At 38.2% G+C, this 18,378-nt stretch overlaps 1 protein-coding gene across 1 annotated transcript in view; it reads right to left on the bottom strand.

Moving 5' to 3' along the window:
• Positions 1 to 1,159: 1,159 nt before the first annotated feature.
• mtor (mechanistic target of rapamycin kinase) overlaps positions 1,160 to 18,378 on the bottom strand; it is a 133,577-nt gene continuing 116,358 nt past the window's right edge. The window contains exons 47-58 of the mRNA XM_057824272.1: positions 16,389 to 16,524; positions 16,124 to 16,271; positions 13,310 to 13,432; positions 12,900 to 12,982; positions 12,740 to 12,812; positions 12,583 to 12,657; positions 12,302 to 12,437; positions 9,448 to 9,513; positions 9,297 to 9,377; positions 9,064 to 9,144; positions 5,855 to 5,960; positions 1,160 to 3,227 (exon numbers count right to left, since the gene is read on the bottom strand). Of these exons, the coding sequence (XP_057680255.1) occupies positions 3,212 to 3,227; positions 5,855 to 5,960; positions 9,064 to 9,144; positions 9,297 to 9,377; positions 9,448 to 9,513; positions 12,302 to 12,437; positions 12,583 to 12,657; positions 12,740 to 12,812; positions 12,900 to 12,982; positions 13,310 to 13,432; positions 16,124 to 16,271; positions 16,389 to 16,524 (1,124 nt within the window). The 3' untranslated portion in view covers positions 1,160 to 3,211. The remainder of the gene's footprint in view (positions 3,228 to 5,854; positions 5,961 to 9,063; positions 9,145 to 9,296; positions 9,378 to 9,447; positions 9,514 to 12,301; positions 12,438 to 12,582; positions 12,658 to 12,739; positions 12,813 to 12,899; positions 12,983 to 13,309; positions 13,433 to 16,123; positions 16,272 to 16,388; positions 16,525 to 18,378) is intronic.

Consider the following 18,378-nt stretch of genomic DNA (forward strand, 5'->3'; position numbering starts at 1 on the left):
GGTTCTGGGATTTTTGCTCCCCGTTCTTGTTATCATTTTGACACCACAGGGTGAGGAGGGAGTTGAATGTCCGTGTTGCCCAACGACAGCCCCAAAACATCACTGCTCTAGAGGAGATCTGCATGGAGGAGTGGGCCAAAATACCAGCAACAGTGTGTGAAAAGCTTGTGAGGAGCTACAGAAAACATTTGGCCTCCGTTATTGCCAACAAAGGGTACATAACAAAGTATTGAGATGAACTTTTGGTATAGACCAAATACTTATTTTCCACCATGATTTGGAAATAAATTCTTTAAAAATCAAACAATGTGATTTAAAAAAAAAAAAAAATTCCCCACATTCTGTCTCTAATGGTTGAGGTTTACCCGTGTTGACAATTACAGGCCTCTCGAATATTTTCAAGTGGGAGAACTTCCACAATTAGTGGTTGACTAAATACTTATTTGCCCCACTGTATAGGCCTATATAGGGTTAGGGTTGGGGGTTTAGGGTTAGCGTTTGTTAACTTAGCATTTATAATTTCTTAGTTAAGGGACACATGTGCTACACTTTACAATAAGGGTCCAAAAAGCATTCAGTAATGGTTAATAAAGGTTAAGAGGGGGGAACTTAAGCATTTATAATTTCCTAGTTAAGGAATACGTGTGTTACACTTGACAATAAGGGCCCAAAAAACATTCAGTAATGGTTAATTAAGGTTAAGTAATACTTATGAGGTAGGTTATAATATATTTAATACATTACTTAACATTAATTCACATATACATTATTGCGTTAAAAAAGTTATTAATGTATACTGGTACTAGTAAGTGATTATGTTATTTTGAAATGAGAAACATTGCTCTGTGATTTCTTGGGTGCTGCTCACCTAACCTTAAGTATTGTACTATTTCATGTGAACGTACCTATTAAGTATTACTTAACCTTAATTAACCATTACTGATTGTTTTTGGACTCTTATTGTACAGTGTAGCACATGTGTCCCTTAACTAAGAAATTATAAATGCTTGAGCCCCCCCCCCCCCCCCCCCCCTTAACCTTTATTAACCATTACTGAATGCTTTTTGGACCCTTTTTGTAAAGTGTAGTACATATGTCCCTTAACTAAGAAATTATAAATGCTAAATTAACAAACCCTAACCCTAAACCCCAACCCTATATAAGCTTATATATATTTTAATATTACCAAACCATTAGTAACTGTCTGGTTATGCATTACCTAATGCATTAGCTAATGCATTAATTCATGTTAATTAATATATTAATAAATGTTAGATAAACAATTCTATTAATTATTGTAATGTTACTTAAACATTAGTTATTGTCTAAAAATGCATTAACTAATGTTAATTAAGGGACCATTATTGTAAAGTGTTACCAACGTTTGATTACATACGTAGGACTAAGGGGTGTTTATCAGTTTCACGTGATACAAAGTATTAACAAGTATATTTCATTAGCTTGGAGATTAAAATGCTGCATGTGATAATGCGATGGGTCAAGACAGAAAGGCGCTAGCAACATCCGGCCCACTAACTGTCAATCTAACGAAAGTTGTCAATCAAATTTTTAGCCCAGCAATATGAGTGGCGGGATGAAAGCTGGCACATTGCATGAAACAGATCGGTCCCCAAAACAAGACGTTAAAGGGAACCACGGATAGAAAGACATGTAGTTCTTAAAAGATGAATGTTAGTACGAGTTATACTAATTTGATCTTAAAACCCCTCCTAATGTTTTCGTTTTGATCAAATTTGTTAAATTTTAAATAAAAAAGTTAGCTAGTAGCGCACAATTGTTATTGACTTCGCAGGGCGGTAATGTCACATGGCATCACTGCCGTACTTCCACAGTGTCACTCTAACTATGCAAGGTAACGATTTTAATACGCCACATAGTATCAATGGCGAGTTCTAAATTAATTAGAGATCAAGCCAATGAGTGCGTTTTGTCCCTTGACTGACACTGTAGTTTTCCTTTTATTCCCTAGTACGGGTACATTGTGCCTTATGTTCAACTTCAATTGTATGTTGAGAAGCTGAGACACCTGATGCTGGCTTATGGCTCCAAGCATCATAGTTTGTATACTGTGACTAAATACTGCCATCCAGTGTATTTGTTGAGCTAAACGAGTTGCTAAATTGTTTAAATAGAGTTTGACCAAAGTCTGAGTAATTGTTATGTTTATTTTGCATATCTATTTTGATTGTGAATTTGTGAATGCCAGTTCTCTTTTGTTTAACTGTGTGAGAATAGGGCCTCATTAATACAGATTGAAGCACTTTTCTTTTGTGAACACTTTTGTTTGAGAGATATGAATATTAATTTTGTTGTATTTTCACTGTATGATACTTATGTTAAATTGTACGTTGTGAAGGAGGAGTTGCCGAAGCTTATGCCAATAAACGACGCGGTCTGAGCTACGAATCTGAACGCCTGTGTCCACTCGCCTTTCTCTCTGCCTTACACCACAACCAAATCTTTGATCTCTATGTGCAAAATATAAAAGGCGTCATTATAATCTGTTGGGCAGAAAATGATAAGAATAGCCAGCAAGTTTAATACATTTATTTGTTTTCCGTGTCACTTATTCACAGGGAAGCAAGCTTTGGTAGCAACATCTGATAAGTTTGATAAATCTGAGAACACCGGCAGGATGATCATTGATCTGGACAGCGCTTTTACGTGACAAAAATGAGGTAAAACGTCATTAGACGCCATGAGACGTCTCATTAGAGGCAAACTGCATCAATGTTTTTGTGTGCTGTGATGTACGGGCCATCTGCAAAAAAATAAACTGCTGTGTTTCACTGTGAACACTATTCATCTGTAAAGCATACGACAGCTCTAGATGTCTGGATGATCCCGTCTTTCCTGTTCATTTTGCTTTTGCTGTCCTTCTCATTAATGTTCCGCTCGAGTTCAAATTCGAACGGCAGAACCGACGACATGTTTATGTGGTTAAAGAGTGACACATTAGAAGTCCGGCAGCGTACCCAAGTGACGTCACTGCCCTGCAAAGTCAACAACAATGGCGATCTACAGGTTAAAATAATTTTACGTATTTCATTAAAACAAAAACATTAAAAGGGGCTGTAATATTAAATTATTTCAACTCATTGTAACATTTATTTTTTAAGAACTACATGTCTTTCTATCCGTGGTTTCCTTTCAGAATGTGTGTTAAAAATGGTTTCCGAAAAAAGATTCTTCACCAAAATGGACACCTAAAAATGAGAGAAATAACATTATGAATAAGTCATACAAAAATCAGTTATAAAATTTATCTAGAAAAACCACACATGCTGAAATCACAAATTATTTGATCATTTATCATTTCATTTCAAGTATTTACTTTTTTCATTAAATCCAGACCTTTCCCCCCAAAATGGAAAATCATTGAAAAGTTGTAAAGTTTTTTACAACAGAAATGAACTTTTGTAAGATATTCAAATTTGTTAAAATGTAATTTTATTTGGTAAAAGAGGGTGTGTATTTAAACCGGTCTATGTTTACCTAGTGTGGTATCTACATTAATCAATATACAGGTAGTCCCCGGGTTACGACGTACTCGACTTACGTGATTTCGACTTTACGACGCCGGAGTCTTGTCTGCCATTTTGTCTCTGTTTTTTTAGTCGCGTAAACGTACCTTCTTGTACCTCACAGTATTTTATTTTTTACTTTACTTTGTATGACGCGTTCTGTCCTCACTAAACGTAAAGTTGTTCATCTTGACAAACAGCAAACAAGGCAATTGTGGTTTTTGAAGCTTTTGACTTCCTTCACTTTTGACAATTTGTAAAGCTGTAACAAACATACTGTATGTACACTTTTGTTCAAAACAACACGCATTTTAACATAGAACACTTGACACAAAACAATTGGTGTTCAAACGTCCATCTAGTCCAGGGGTCAGCAACCCAAAATGTTGAAAGTGCCATATTGGACAAAAAAAAACTAGAGCCGAGTTTGGGCCTAAAAAATCCAGCCCGATCCGACACGGCCCGCTGGTATTGAGGCCCGACCCGGCCCGAGCTCGATCACTTAACTAGATTTGCAGGCCCGAGCCCGAAAAACCCGATTTTTTTTTTTTTTTTTTTTTTGAGTGACGCGGAAAAAACGCAGCAGCAGCAATTTATTTTCATTTCTTCGAGTTGGCAGAAAAAAACGCAAGTTTTCTTAATGTTTAAATAATCTACATATTTTTTTGAGAATTATCAAAGCATTCACACAACGAAATAACGCTGGGAAAGTTTGTTAAACATATTTCTGAGTGTGTGGGATATTGTTCTCACATGGACGCGCCTCTCTGACAAGGAAATGAAAATGAGGGCGGCGCCTCGGCCGTGCGCAAATGGTACAGCGGGAGGACAAGAATAAAAAGCGGCCGGCGCCACGGCGTTCGTGCACACGCACAAGCAAAAGCGCAATACAGAGAGCCTGCTCTCCATTTTTTTTTTTTTAATTTATTTTTTTATTGAGTGACGCGGAAAAAACGCAGCAGCAGCAATTTATTTTCATTTCTTCGAGTTGGCAGAAAAAAACGCAAGTTTTCTTAATGTTTAAATAATCTACATATTTTTTTGAGAATTATCAAAGCATTCACACAACGAAATAACGCTGGGAAAGTTTGTTAAACATATTTCTGAGTGTGTGGGATATTGTTCTCACATGGACGCGCCTCTCTGACAAGGAAATGAAAATGAGGGCGGCGCCTCGGCCGTGCGCAAATGGTACAGCGGGAGGACAAGAATAAAAAGCGGCCGGCGCCACGGCGTTCGTGCACACGCACAAGCAGAAGCTCAATACAGAGAGCCTGCTCTCCATTTTTTATTTTTTATTTATTTATTTTTTTAAAATAATTTATTAGTCCGGCATGGCGGCCCGACCCGAACTGACCCGAACGTGAATGCTTAAATTGTGGGCCAGACCCGACCCGAATGTCGGGTCGGGTCGGGTTCGGGTTCGGGCACAAAATCTAACCTCTAAAAAAAAAAAAAAAAAATGTCTGGAGCCGCAAAAAAATAAAACCCCTAAATAAACCTAATAATGAATGCAACACATGCCGTATTAGCTATATTAGCCTACCATGAAAATGACTAAGTCGGCTAAAAATACATAATGAGCCTTCATGATTTAATGTTTATTTTCACTAAAATCAATTATTGCGCGCGCTCAGAATAGCGGCAGCAATATAACACCATAGCATCCCGTCCTGCTGATAGAAACGTGTTTCGCAGGAAATCACGCAAATCTTCGTTGACAGAAATGTTGAAATTTAATATTAATTCTACATATTTTTACAACATTGGAAAACGTTAAGAATATTTGTGTCATTTTTGTCCTTCTACAAAAACCATATCAAATATTGTAGCGTCACTGGGCCTGTCATCGGCACTGTAATTTATGCGCCACCGCGGGGCTCTTATTGGTGTAATGGTGTGGCACCGCGTCACTCCGATTGGTGGACTGCATAGCCACCAGGGTATATAGTTGTTGTTTGTTTTGCATTGGTGTGGTGGCGGAAAGAGGAATACAAAAGGAGGTAACAAGCGTTAAGGTTCCTGTGTTATTTTCACTGCCAAGCTTTCACTTTGCAACCGTTACATTATATTTCCCTCAAAAATCTTTAATTTTCTTTTTAATGAGTTTTCCCTTTACTTAAAGGGTTAAATTCGACTTACGAGGAAATTCGAGTTACGACACCAGCGTAGGAACTTGTTCGTAACCCAGGGACTACCTGTAGTTGACATGTCATTCATGTCAACAACTCTGCTAATTGTGTTTATAAGCGAAAAAATGAAATAAAATACAAAAATGAGCAGGAGCAGTAACAAACAGTTGTACTGACCATCCAATGTAGCATTGGCACAGGTTCTCATGGGATGTGGCCTGCTTTATTAGCAGTTCCACTTGTGTTGGCACGTCGAGAGTCTCGTCATGAGAAAAGTCTCGACCTGGAGGGAACAAAAACTCATCAAAATGCATCTCAAGCATTCAATTTAATGTACAATGCCATTTGCTGAATGGTATTATACATGCTAGATGGTACAGTTGTAGGAGGAGGCAACAAACAAAAAAATTTGAACAGAGCATTGAGAATTGTTGAGGCAAGGCAGTGTTAAATGTCCAACCAGCCCAAAAAAATTCCGTGCAAAGTGCATAGGTGTGATTGCAATTAAAGTTGCACCGATACCAGTATCGGTAGGGGGCGCCGATCCGGCCCGAATTGGTGGTATCGGTATCGACGAGTACCAACATTTAGGGCGCCGATACCATCTACTGGCATCAATTGAACACAAATATACTGTCCTCCCCATGTGAGGTAACTTCCCAACGCATTACATATGTATGTCTTTGTCCCGAAATTAACAAACTAAATTTACACCTTCGTCTTCAATACTACGGATGTATGCGATGTTACACTGCTCATCTAACATGGTATTCACAAACGATTAGCATGCGTTAGCTAACGCTAACTGTTGTAGCGCCAATGGGATTAGAAAGGTTAAGACCGTGGGAGACTAAGCAAACTCATGGTTTCATGATGAAGAATGAGTGGCAAATTAAGAGCGCCGTACTTCAAACTCGTCCTGTTTATGAAAGTCGATTATCATATGCTGGTGTTGTGCAGTAATGAGCAGAAGCGACTTCTGTGACCAGAAAACACTCGAGCGGCGCACCTCGCACACTAGATATCATCAAATAGCAACCTAGATGTGTTACATTAGATCCCATGCCATTAGCTGCGTGAGCCCAGAGCCACGCGTAGTCCATATACTACATTGATGAAATAGAAAGCGCCATGACTGAATGGAAGTTAAGCAGGCCAAATCAATCCATACCAGTGACTATAGATAATGCTGAAAATACTGTTAATTCAGTATATGTTACAGATGGACTCGGACCACAAATAGGATGTTTTGTTTATATGGTAAATATAGCTGCTAAGAGAGCTGCAGCAATCAACAGTGTGCCCCACTTTACAAACAGTAAAGATTGTTCTCAGCACTTATATACAAAATTTCTTCAGATCAGTAAGAAGTAAGCACATAAATATTATGCACTAAAATGCTTGTTTATATGATGGCACTGTTATTTTTGGCTTGTTAGCAAATAAAAAAATACATAATAATAATAACAGTTGTATTTTCTGTTTCAGAGCATTAAATGTATTGAATTGTATCAAAAATCGTACCGAACCGTGACTTAACTGTATCGTTGCATATATATATATATATATATATATATATATATATATATATATATATATATTGCTAACAGAGTGGTATCGGAATGGTATCGGTATCGGCCGATACTGCACAGCCAGGTATCTGTATCAGTATCGGGCCCAAAAAATGGTATCGGTGCGACACTAATTGCAATGCTGTGTAAGCTGTGTCGAAAAAGCGCGACAGCAAGAATTCAATAAATTCAGCAACAGGTAAGTACAGAAAAGTAACAACAAGTTCTAAATAAAAGCCAACTACGGAGGAAATATGGTAACATCTTCGAGTCCTGGGACTCTTACACAAGATAAGCACTCTGGAAAAAAGAACAATGTTGTTTAATTGTTTCTGCTGCTGTTGTCTGCCGGAAATAATGATTCTCTGTTGACCATCTCCTACTACTGTAATTGGTACATTTGGAAGCTATCACAACTTAGCAAAATGGCAAACTTAATCTTGGAGGTACCCATAAATTAGGAAGCAATCCAGTTCATTAACAGGAATGGCAAATGACAACATTGTGCAACAAGAGCTTAAGTTTCTACTTTGTTATTTTATAAGATCATATTTTGGGAAAGCAACTATTTCTGCTCATTTAAAAATCGCCTCAAAGACTTTGCTTCCAAACTGGCTTTGGTTATCTTTCAGTGCGATAGACAACATCAAAACTCCAAATCATGGCAAGTAAACAAAATGAAAATAGGGTGGAAATCTGCTGCAAACCCAGCACCGAGAATATTAAAACTTTATTAAAATTGTTCATTTTGTTAATAAAAATATTATCTCATTCAATAATCTAACTTGCTCATTTTAAATTAAGCTATGAAAAGAGTTTAAAATTTACTTGGAACCTTGTTTGTGTAAATTCTAAAATCAGTTAGTATGTCAAATCTATCAAATTCGTGCTGCGTTAAATTCCGCTCTTTCACCAATTTATTTGCTTTTTCACCCTACACTTTGACCAGCTGTACGTTCTGTTTGGTTTTGAATAAACACGTGAAATGCAACAGCTAGTTGCAAAAAAATGACCATTGCTTTACAAACGGGAGATAAATGTCTTTTTAAGGATAGCAAAGAGAGCCCTTCATCTGTTCGAAATATTGTAAAAACGGGTTTACTAATTTATGCTGTTTTGATTTGATGTTACTTATATTGTTAAATTTTGATATTGCTGCAATGTGATGATTTTGCGTGTGGCTCAGTCCTCTTGTTTAAGATAAGGGCTGGACTCAGTACAAAGTTATAATCTCATCAAACCTCGTGTGAACCACAAAAAAGGGATTGAATGTGGACATTGTGTGATGAGACAGAAGCTTGGAAGTCCAGATGAGGAATCACTGTTTTATTATTCAAGGACTGAGGATAGTTCTCAGTAAACATGTATGAGTACCATAAGTAATCTATAGACCTCCCCAATCACAAGTGAACATATTCAATGTTAATTTGTTTCCTGCCTGTTTTTGTCATATAAAAGAGTAGAAGCGGGTAGCTGTGTTCAGAGCAAAGCTGAGCATTTTGAGCTGAACATGTGCTGCCAGTTTCTGTCAAAAGACCATACTGACCTCCCAGTCTGCATTTCTAGGCATAGTTGGTAGGGATAAACCTAACATTAGCGAATGCATAAATCACAATGTGATATGAATAGACTACGGTGTCATTTAGGGACAGATATCATTTGAAGAGTTAAATCAAAGATAACCACTAACACTATCAAATCTTTAGCGATGGAAACTATACCATGATGTGCCGTTGTGGCCAGAGGAAACGGGACAAAATGTCATATTTACCATGTAGAATGCTAGGGTTACGGTTTTAAAGGTTGCAGAATTACCTGTAAGCTTATCTCGTACTCTGTTGATAATTTGAATGGCTTTCTTGTTGAGGGCTTCGGGTTGCACCAAGCCATCTCCGACTGAAACACACAAAGGGTTGCTGACTAGAAAATTCAAGACACTTGGAAGTCAATCACAGTGTATTACATTGGGGAGTGGGCAAAAGTGTGGGTTTGTTCAAAAGTGGAAACAACAGCACACATACAAAATAATGTGTAAAAAGACAACTTACTGAAAGAGTGAATGGATTCAGGCACTGTGGTCCCTGGTTTCTTGTGCGTAGTCTCACCTATTTCTATTCCCTCAAGGGCCTCTGTGTCAGAGGACAGAACACTGTCAGTGGGGGGCACTTTAGCAAAATATCAAACAATAGTACTACTCACCTACAGACTGACCCGCCGTGTACGAGTCCGTTCTAGTGCGCGAGCGCTTGTTGCCTTTTGTGTTAGCTGGCGGGGGGGGGGACGACAAAACACAGGTCAAGTTTGTTTGAGATGACGACTAAATCTTTTCGTTTTTTTTTGGTCCAATGCATTCAGTTTGGTTGTATTAAAAACAACAACAACAAAAAAATACTGTGATCCCTTGTTAAGTTAGAGTAGTAGTAGAAGAGTAGCCTATACTAAAAACAAGTGGGGTTTTTTGGTGTACTTATTCAGATTTAAAAGCATTGAAAAGAGATACATATAAGACATGATTTTTCCCTTTTTTCTCCTAAGTACAGTCGTACCTCTACATACGAAGTTAATTCGTTCCAAGACCTTGTTTGTAAGTTGAAATGGTCGTATGTCGAGGAGGATTTTCCCATAGGAATATATTATAATTCCATTAATTCGTTCGACAGCCCGAAACTATTGCAAATAGCAACTACACAGAGCAAAACAAATAAATGATGAATAAAAATCAGAATAATAATGTAATATTAGTAATAATAATAATAACTGGGGTTCTAATGTGTCAGGTATGTTTTGTGCGGTGTACCTGAATGCACAGCGTGGCTGACGTGAAAGAGTGAGAGGATTTTTTACTTTCACTTTCATGTTCTGAAATAAATGCCGGCCGTATATTCGAGCTAGTTCACGGACGCGCACACCACGCTCATTTTATTATTTTTTTTAATCATTTCCATCTTCATTTTAATATTAAGCGTCACCTTTTTCCTTTTTTTCACCAGCTGCACTGACATTCCCATGTTGATTTCTCTCACCAGAAATTCCGCTGTGTGTCCGTCTTGCGGGATAACAAAGAAACTGCGGTACTGTCATAAATAGTCGTATTTCGAGCATGTCGTCGGATGTAGAAACAAATGTCAAGTCAAATTTAAGTCGGATGTCGAAAAGATCTTATATCGAGGTACCACTGTATATTAAACAAAAAACAAAACAAAACAAAAACCTATTACCGTATAAATATTTTTACAAATGTTTTTTAAGCACTGCAAATGTAACAATTATGACATAAATGATACTGTATGTATACATATATATACAGTGAGAGAGAGAAAACAGTGCTTTATGCATGTATACAGGCATATATCCTAAGATTTTAAAATAAAAGAACAGAATCCAGCTCCTTCCCTGACTGACAATGATTATAATGATGAAAAAACTGCACTTCAATGAAAATGCACAGGTGTCAAGGGAGCCTTATACAGTACCTCAAAAATCAGCAAATAACTGAAACCGCAAATTTTGAAGCGCAAATTGGCGATGGATCTCTGTATTCTCTTTTCCCCTCCCTATCTTAATGGAAAGTGATGATATTCTGTATTAGCAAACAATTTTAATCAAAGAGCAAAAACTAAAAGCCAGTTGGTACTTGGTACTTTAATGAGTTTTCCCTTTTCAGCTCTTAACTACATAGTTTGTCAAACTTTTAATTAAGAGCCTAATTTACAGCAAACCGTATGTTTAAAGATCACAGTGCATTACAATGACCAATCATTTCTACATAACTTTACATAAGTTTAATATTGCATAAACATCTGTTTTTTTAAGGCTGATCTGTTCTTGGCACGAACTTGATAATAGATGGAAAAGTTCATTTATAGAAAAGGGGCTGGGCGTTCATGGGTTTTGCCATTGTAATATTTGACACAAAGATAACGAGTGGGCGGGTTTGATGTCAAGAGCGTCCTCATTGGTAAAGTAAATTTCCAGTGCCCGTCAAAAGTTATTATGCACCTACTACAGGTAGTACCCAGGTTATGACAATCAGACTGACGTGATTTCGACTTTACAACGCCGGAGTCTCATCCGTCATTTTTGTTTCTAGTCGTTTTTTTTGGTTTTTTTTTTAGGTCGCATAAACAGTTCCTGTTCTTCGTGTCAGGATCCCCCTCCTCCCCCAGCAGCGCCCGTCTCCGCTGTCCTGCAGTTCCTTTCAGCCGGGAGATCTGCTAGTTTCTTGTTCTCATGCTGCTGCTACTGTTGCTTGTCCCCCGGCGCTGGCGCCGACTCTTGCTAGTCCTGGTCCGTTTTTTTGTGGGTGGACAGCGGGCTCGCGTTAAGAGAGCCGACACTAGGGACCTGGGCGGCCATAATATCCCACCTCTCTCATCTCCGTACTCTTTCTACAGTGCCCTTTTCTCTCAGCAAGGCGACTCACTCGCAGGTAAAGCCAAAATCCCTTCAATTTAACAGCATTTAACACAACGTACCTCGCAGTTTCTTATTTTTTACGGTATTTATTAATATGACCTTTAACAAATATTTTTGGATTGTTATTTTGAGATTTAAGTGGTATTTAGGGGTACTTAGATGGTTAATTCCGACCGGAAATTTGGGTTATGTCGCCAGCGTAGGAACGGAACTTGTTCGTAACCCGGGGACTACCTTTAGTTTGTATCTTTCATAACTGTATAGTCCCACCTACTGTTCACCCGATACATATGGAATCTTCTGATGCCATACAAGGCGACCACAAGAGACTAACTTCAATGAACAAATAATGTCAGTTTTTTCTCGGACATTTTTAATTTTATAATTATATGCTAATTGTAGAGAGCAAAATTTTTAGCAATTTAGCAGGGTTTGCTGACACAAATCTGATTTCATACATTACCAGAAGAAATGGACCCTTTCCATACTTAAAATACTTTGAGTCCTTCACATAAAAGTAATTTAAACTAGTGGGTTTTGTCCCCTTTAACAAAATTTTGGTCTTCATGGGTAAGTGCTGAAAAGGTTTTCTTAAAACACAGAGGATTACTTTAAATGCTCCTGAATGTTTCCTTACTGTCCATTAGTCTCCAGTTGAGCAGTGGGTCGTAGACAAAGGCTTCCAGCACAGCCATAACACTGTCCCTGTGCTCCCTTAGTACTTCCATCACCGTGTGGCACGTGATCCGGTAGTTACCATCCAAGCCAGTCACCTTGTACACAGTCAGACACACACATTTAACTGGTGCCGACAACAGACCTTGTGCAAGATTGTAGTATTCACCTATATTAATTCTGGTTAAATCCAGTATGAAATAGAAATCTTGATGTCAACACATGACAGATAGTGCGAGTTACCTCCATGGCGTTTGTCAGCATCCTCGTCAATCTGAATGGGATCTTTTCAGGGAATTTTTCCCTAGTCATGGCAACCTGGTCAATGACATAATAATGCTTAATCGTTGTCCAAATAAACATATAACGTACTCATGTTTAAAGAATAATTTCCTCTTACTTCAAAACAATCCCCAAAGTCAATATGGAGGATCTTTCCACTTAATCGATCCAACATCAAATTAGAAGGATGCCTGTGGAGAATATAGGAATAATCCTCTCATCAATAATGATGAAACAATGTTACGCAATGGTAGCTTTCATATTGTTGATGAGTCGACCTGTCGCCAAGTCCCAGGATGTAGCCGACCATTGACATCACAGCCAGAGAGCGGGTATAATTTGTCCTCCTGTCAAACCACACCTGAAGAAGAAATTCTAGAGTTTTAAAATGTTTACACGAAATAAGGACACGAAATATAGATCTAAATCTTTTGGTGTTTGTTTGCTTTATCTCCAGTTCACCACATTCCAATATGGTAGACAGACTTTATTGAAAATTGCAGGAATGAAGTAAGGTATGGTTCCCCCAAATATATATTCCTCTCTTGTTTTTCGACTTGTGTAAAATTTAAGATGGCTTTCTTTGCCAAGTATTGTAACCTTCAACTGTGAGGTCGATCTCTGGAAAGGTAATGTACACTCATTCATCCTTGCCAATTGCGAGTGCTTCGAATAAAGAAGCATTCACCTCAGAACTGGGGCTTTTTAGCCACAAGAGCTTCGCCAGGTCATCACCAGCAGTGTTGTTAACAGCATGCTCGAACACCTCCACTTTCTCCATCAGTGTCAGGTGGTCATAGTCAGGTGCCATCTGGAAGAAAAGCAGCCCGTCACATGAATATTTAGTAAGGACCCCGTGTAAAGTAGAAGACAATGTAACATATCAAACCAAACCAACACATTTAATGTCAGCATCCTCCAAGACCAAAACACGAGAAAAAACAAATACATAAACATTGAGAACAATCTAATATTCTTTTTTTATTTTTATCTTGATTGTTGTGTGTTCCTTTGGACAGTTATTGAAAATGAGAGATACAAACATTACACTGCCAAATTGCTTTAATTAATAATCTTAGTCAAAGACAACCCAAAAAAATACTCTTGAATTTTGAATCTCTTAAAATATGCTAGGCCAGAAATAAAAGTTATGAAGACCTGTGTATGAAAAAAGCAAAACAGGATGTGAGAGAGAGAGAGAGAGAGAGAGAGAGAGAGAGAGAGAGAGAGACAGAGCGAGAGAGAGAGCGAAAGCGAGAGAGAGAGAGAGCGAGAGAGCCAATGTCAGGTAATTTGGGGACAAAATTAGAGAATTGGAATGGTTTGGCCATGTCGAGAGGTAATACAGTAAGCACACTGGCAGAAAAAAAGATGAGGATGGAGCAGGCAGGAAAGAGAACTCAAAGAAGACCTTACAGAAGGTTAATAAATGGAGTGAGTGAGACATGAGTGCAGTTAATGTTCCAGATGAGATTTTATAGTCTTAGATGGATTACAATGATTGATTAGGCGACTCCTTACAGAATTGTTTGAAAAAAGTTCGGACAGAGAAAGTGGGTCTGGATCATACACACGCTAAAACGACCAGGAAGTCTTTATCATGTGAAATGTGAATAAACTGGGATAAGACTCCCACATGCGACTAGGCATGTGTCTGTATGATATTCTGATGGTAAGATAACCTTAAACCAAAATATCACAGTTTCACGGTAATGCTATTACAGCTGTAAAATGTGTTACTTTGAGATATCTAGGTTTAAAATAAATAAATAAATAAATAAATAAATGAATATATATTCAAAATAAAATAAAATAAATGCAGTCCTTTGTTGGTTGGTTAGGTGAGCCTAAACCCACAGCTCAACATTATTACCATGACAACAAAAATAATTGAATTATTTTCCATAAAAAGCACACGTGTGCGACTCCTATCAAGTTGTCATTATACACACACTCTGTTTCTCAACACAGACAGTTGCGAGAGAGAAAAAAACAAATGTTTTACCACCGCTTAGACACACTAAACACGCTGGAGTTAGCTCTCGTACCTGGTAGAAAACGTTCATATCAGTGTTTATTAACCTTTAAGTATTATAAATATACTAAAATACTATAAACGACATTTACACACCCGGCTAACCTGACCTTTGTTCTGTCCAAGGATTCCCCATGCCTGCTCCTTGACCTATACCGTTGCCTGATTTCACGTCTACGCTTACCAGTCACCACCCGACATGCACGTGCGCTGATGCGACCCCCTGTGCGCTCCTGACAATAATCCTTGTAAATAATTACAGACTTCTCCCTTGTTTGCCTTCGGGTCTAATTCCCAGTGCACCCTAACACAGAAAATCTTTGCAATACATGGTGAGGATATACAGTACTTCCGTATTGGAGTGCGAGCAAGTTCTTCTGGAAATTACGTCATCGGGTAGTGGCCGGCAGCGAGGCGCGTCCCTCGTTGCTAAGGTGTTGGTGTTAATGATGCTACAGCAGTAACTAAAAAACTATGCGGTCCATAGATTTTTTTTTTTTGGTAATATGAGTTTTGACACAGACATATGACACAATTTAACTGAGTAAAACGCTAAAGAATTGAAGTCTTCATTTGCCCTTTAGTAGGTGCAGGGTTTTTTCCAACGTTGGTTGTAACAAGCAGCAGATAACTCCAATTACTGATTACACTTGTAAGACAATAGATAGGTGAAAAGGTCCGCTTGAGCGGTTGGATTGAAAACATGCACCCACTGTGACCCTTTGAGGAATAGTTTGGACACCACTGTATTAGTTGATCACGACTGGGATTGTTGTACAATGGTAAGAGAGCTTTCAACTCCTTTTTAAAATTACATTTTTAAAAAATCTGAATTTATATTGAAGCTATTTGTTTGCTTGATTTACTTTGCCTAATTGGGCACGTCTGGTGCATTTACATTTAATTAGCATGAGGCAATTAAGGAGCCCAGATGCATCTTCATTTCCAACAGAACAGTGCTAATCAGAGAACAAATGAATGCAAATGTCATGTGTTTTGATAAATCTATTTGAAATGTATTGTCTAACAGTTGATGTGTAATCTAGAAACTGACAGCTTACAACTACAGATGGTAGAAACAGCGAAGGCCATGTGTTTGCTTATACATCTGCATTGTAATAAATTAAAGAATTTACGTGTTAGCACCTCAATGTTGGTGTTAGTCTCAAATAATGTGTATAGGAGATAGGGGCCATTGTGACAAACAAATCTCAACCCACTTTGTCGTTCAAACATCAGTAATGCCCCTACACTTCGTTGCCATTTTACTGTGGCCAGTGGAATAAAAAAAAGACTAAACTATCATACATTACTGTTTCAATAGGCATTATGCGCTTAGGATGTTATAGCGCAGTCTACAAGGTAACTTTAAGAAAATGCCAACATCAGCTTGTAACCCCTTCTAGCAGCTTTCACTGACTTCTTTGCTTCCGGTTTTGCAGAAATACGATTTGTATGGTTACATACCCTGAGCATGATACGATGTTCAATGTTGAGCAGAATCTTTTTCTTTTCTCTGTAGTCTCTAATAAGGGCATGCAGAGTGTCACAATGAGGAACCCAGCCGATCAGCCCAGAGTTTGTGGACAAGGGGATCACTGCGTAGCGCTGGATGCTGTTGGATGTAACACAGGTAGTACAAAAATAATTAATACTCTGACTCTGTCAGTATTTAAATTTAAGATTTTCAACAGAGATGTTATTGTACATGCATACACAGCAGAGAGATTACCTGAGGTTCTTGCGCAAGGATGCAGGGTCGTTTGCCAGCAACGTGTTGACCAGGCCAAATAACTGCATGACTCTCTCATCCTGCCTGAGATCCTCATGTCCCTTTAACAGGAACATGAATTCATGGCCGTTGCTGCCTGCAGAGGGAGCCACAAAACACAAATTGGACATTTACAACATCAATAAACAACTGCATGAATATGTGCATAACCTACAGAAAAATGCTGTGGTGTCCAAATACTTAGGTCCATATGGTTCAAATTACCAGACAAAAATGAAGGACCACTGTGATCCTCGTGAGTTTGCAGTTTCAATTGTGACTCCATTATTATGGTCTCCCTAATTGTACATATAATTTGCACTCAGCTGTCAATGGCATCAGGTGACAGAGCAGATTTGTATGGTTGTTGTTTGCGCCTCAAGAGCAGCCATGCAATGCAATGTGTTTCCCATTGCCAAAGAGGTCTGACAGTAAATCTAGGCAGCCCGTAGTAGGTGACAGGTCCTAATCTGATGTCTTGCTCCAGAGGTCAGTTGATTTATTGCCTTTCATCTTTTACAGCCCATGTTGTGTATCACTGATAGTGAAACACGAGAACAAGGTATGACACTGCCCAGTAGAAAGTGGGCGGTAAAGTGAACCATTTGTGATTAATAGCATCATGATTTGGCTGCCAGACAAGGTGACTTTACAGTAGCATGGCATTTTTTAAGTCCTTTCAGTGGTATATTTCATACGACATGGCATAGCAACTGAGAAATGGCATTGTTATTTTTTCATTCCTTCAAATAACCGTCGAAAATTGTTGTCAGGAAGATTCCTTGTTGGTCATGGAACATAGGTCGAACAACTTTTATACAATTGTTGTTGACCCTCGAATTTGTTCAAATTTGAAAGTTTTCCTTCAGGATGTCATCATGAAAACAGAAATTCCAGTCCAAATACAGTCATCTTAACACCATGCTCAGGCAGTTTTGAAGTAATATTATGACATCTTTGAATATTATTTATATTAAAGACTCCATATTATGGGATTTTGTCCTATTTTACCTAAAATATGGCATTGTTGACAAATAGGAAGGTCCACAAGGTTGAATTGAGTGGTTTCGTATTAACTAACTAACTAACTAACTTTTGTACGTCACGAAGACTGAGCTCCAACGTCCAAATCAGTGTTGGTTTTGGCAGCCCTTTTAATTTTCGTCCTAGTCTTAGTCTTTTGGACAATAATACTTATTAGTCTTTGTCATATTTTAGCCATCTCAAAATGTGTTTGTCTTTGTCTAGTTTTTGTTCACGAAAACTCAAGACTAATTTCGTCTAGTTTTAGTCGACGTTTACTAAAAATGTTTTCGTCTGTAAAATTTTAAAAATGTACTCCATCAGTAAATAAATAAATAATGGTTTCCAACTATTTCAAATTAACATTGACAGACGAGCACATATTGTATTGTTGACAAAGACAACGCCAACTTGGTGATAATACACACTCAGCAGGAAACCCATATATTATTTTCAATGAATAATACCCACTTGAATGCCAAGAAATGTATGTAAGGAAAAGGAAAAAAAAGAGTTTAGGAGGACGGTCGGCATTAGCATTAGCCTGATGCTAACACAAATGCTATGCTAATGCTATGAGTTACATAGCACCGATCATGATCACTCAGCACAGACCTTTAAAGGCTAAAGCAACATTGTATATTCTGTCTGGGCAAGTTAAGAAAACAAATCTTACCGTGTGTGTGCAAGCTGGAGTGACTGGAGATGACACTGGTGAGTTGGGGGAAGGGGCAGCATGTAAAACGTGACAAAACCAGACAATGCTACAATGCAGGCTAACTACACATGAAATGTCACACATTGTGTACATGTGACAGAAACTATGGCGCATTTTCGTCTCATCAGACGAAAACTGGCATGCAACTCATTATGTTTTAGTTCCACAAAACACGTTTTTATCTCGTTATCATCATGAAAATATTGTTCG

Source organism: Corythoichthys intestinalis, chromosome 2 (assembly GCF_030265065.1).
Source record: "Corythoichthys intestinalis isolate RoL2023-P3 chromosome 2, ASM3026506v1, whole genome shotgun sequence".
NCBI classification, from domain to species: domain Eukaryota; kingdom Metazoa; phylum Chordata; class Actinopteri; order Syngnathiformes; family Syngnathidae; genus Corythoichthys; species Corythoichthys intestinalis.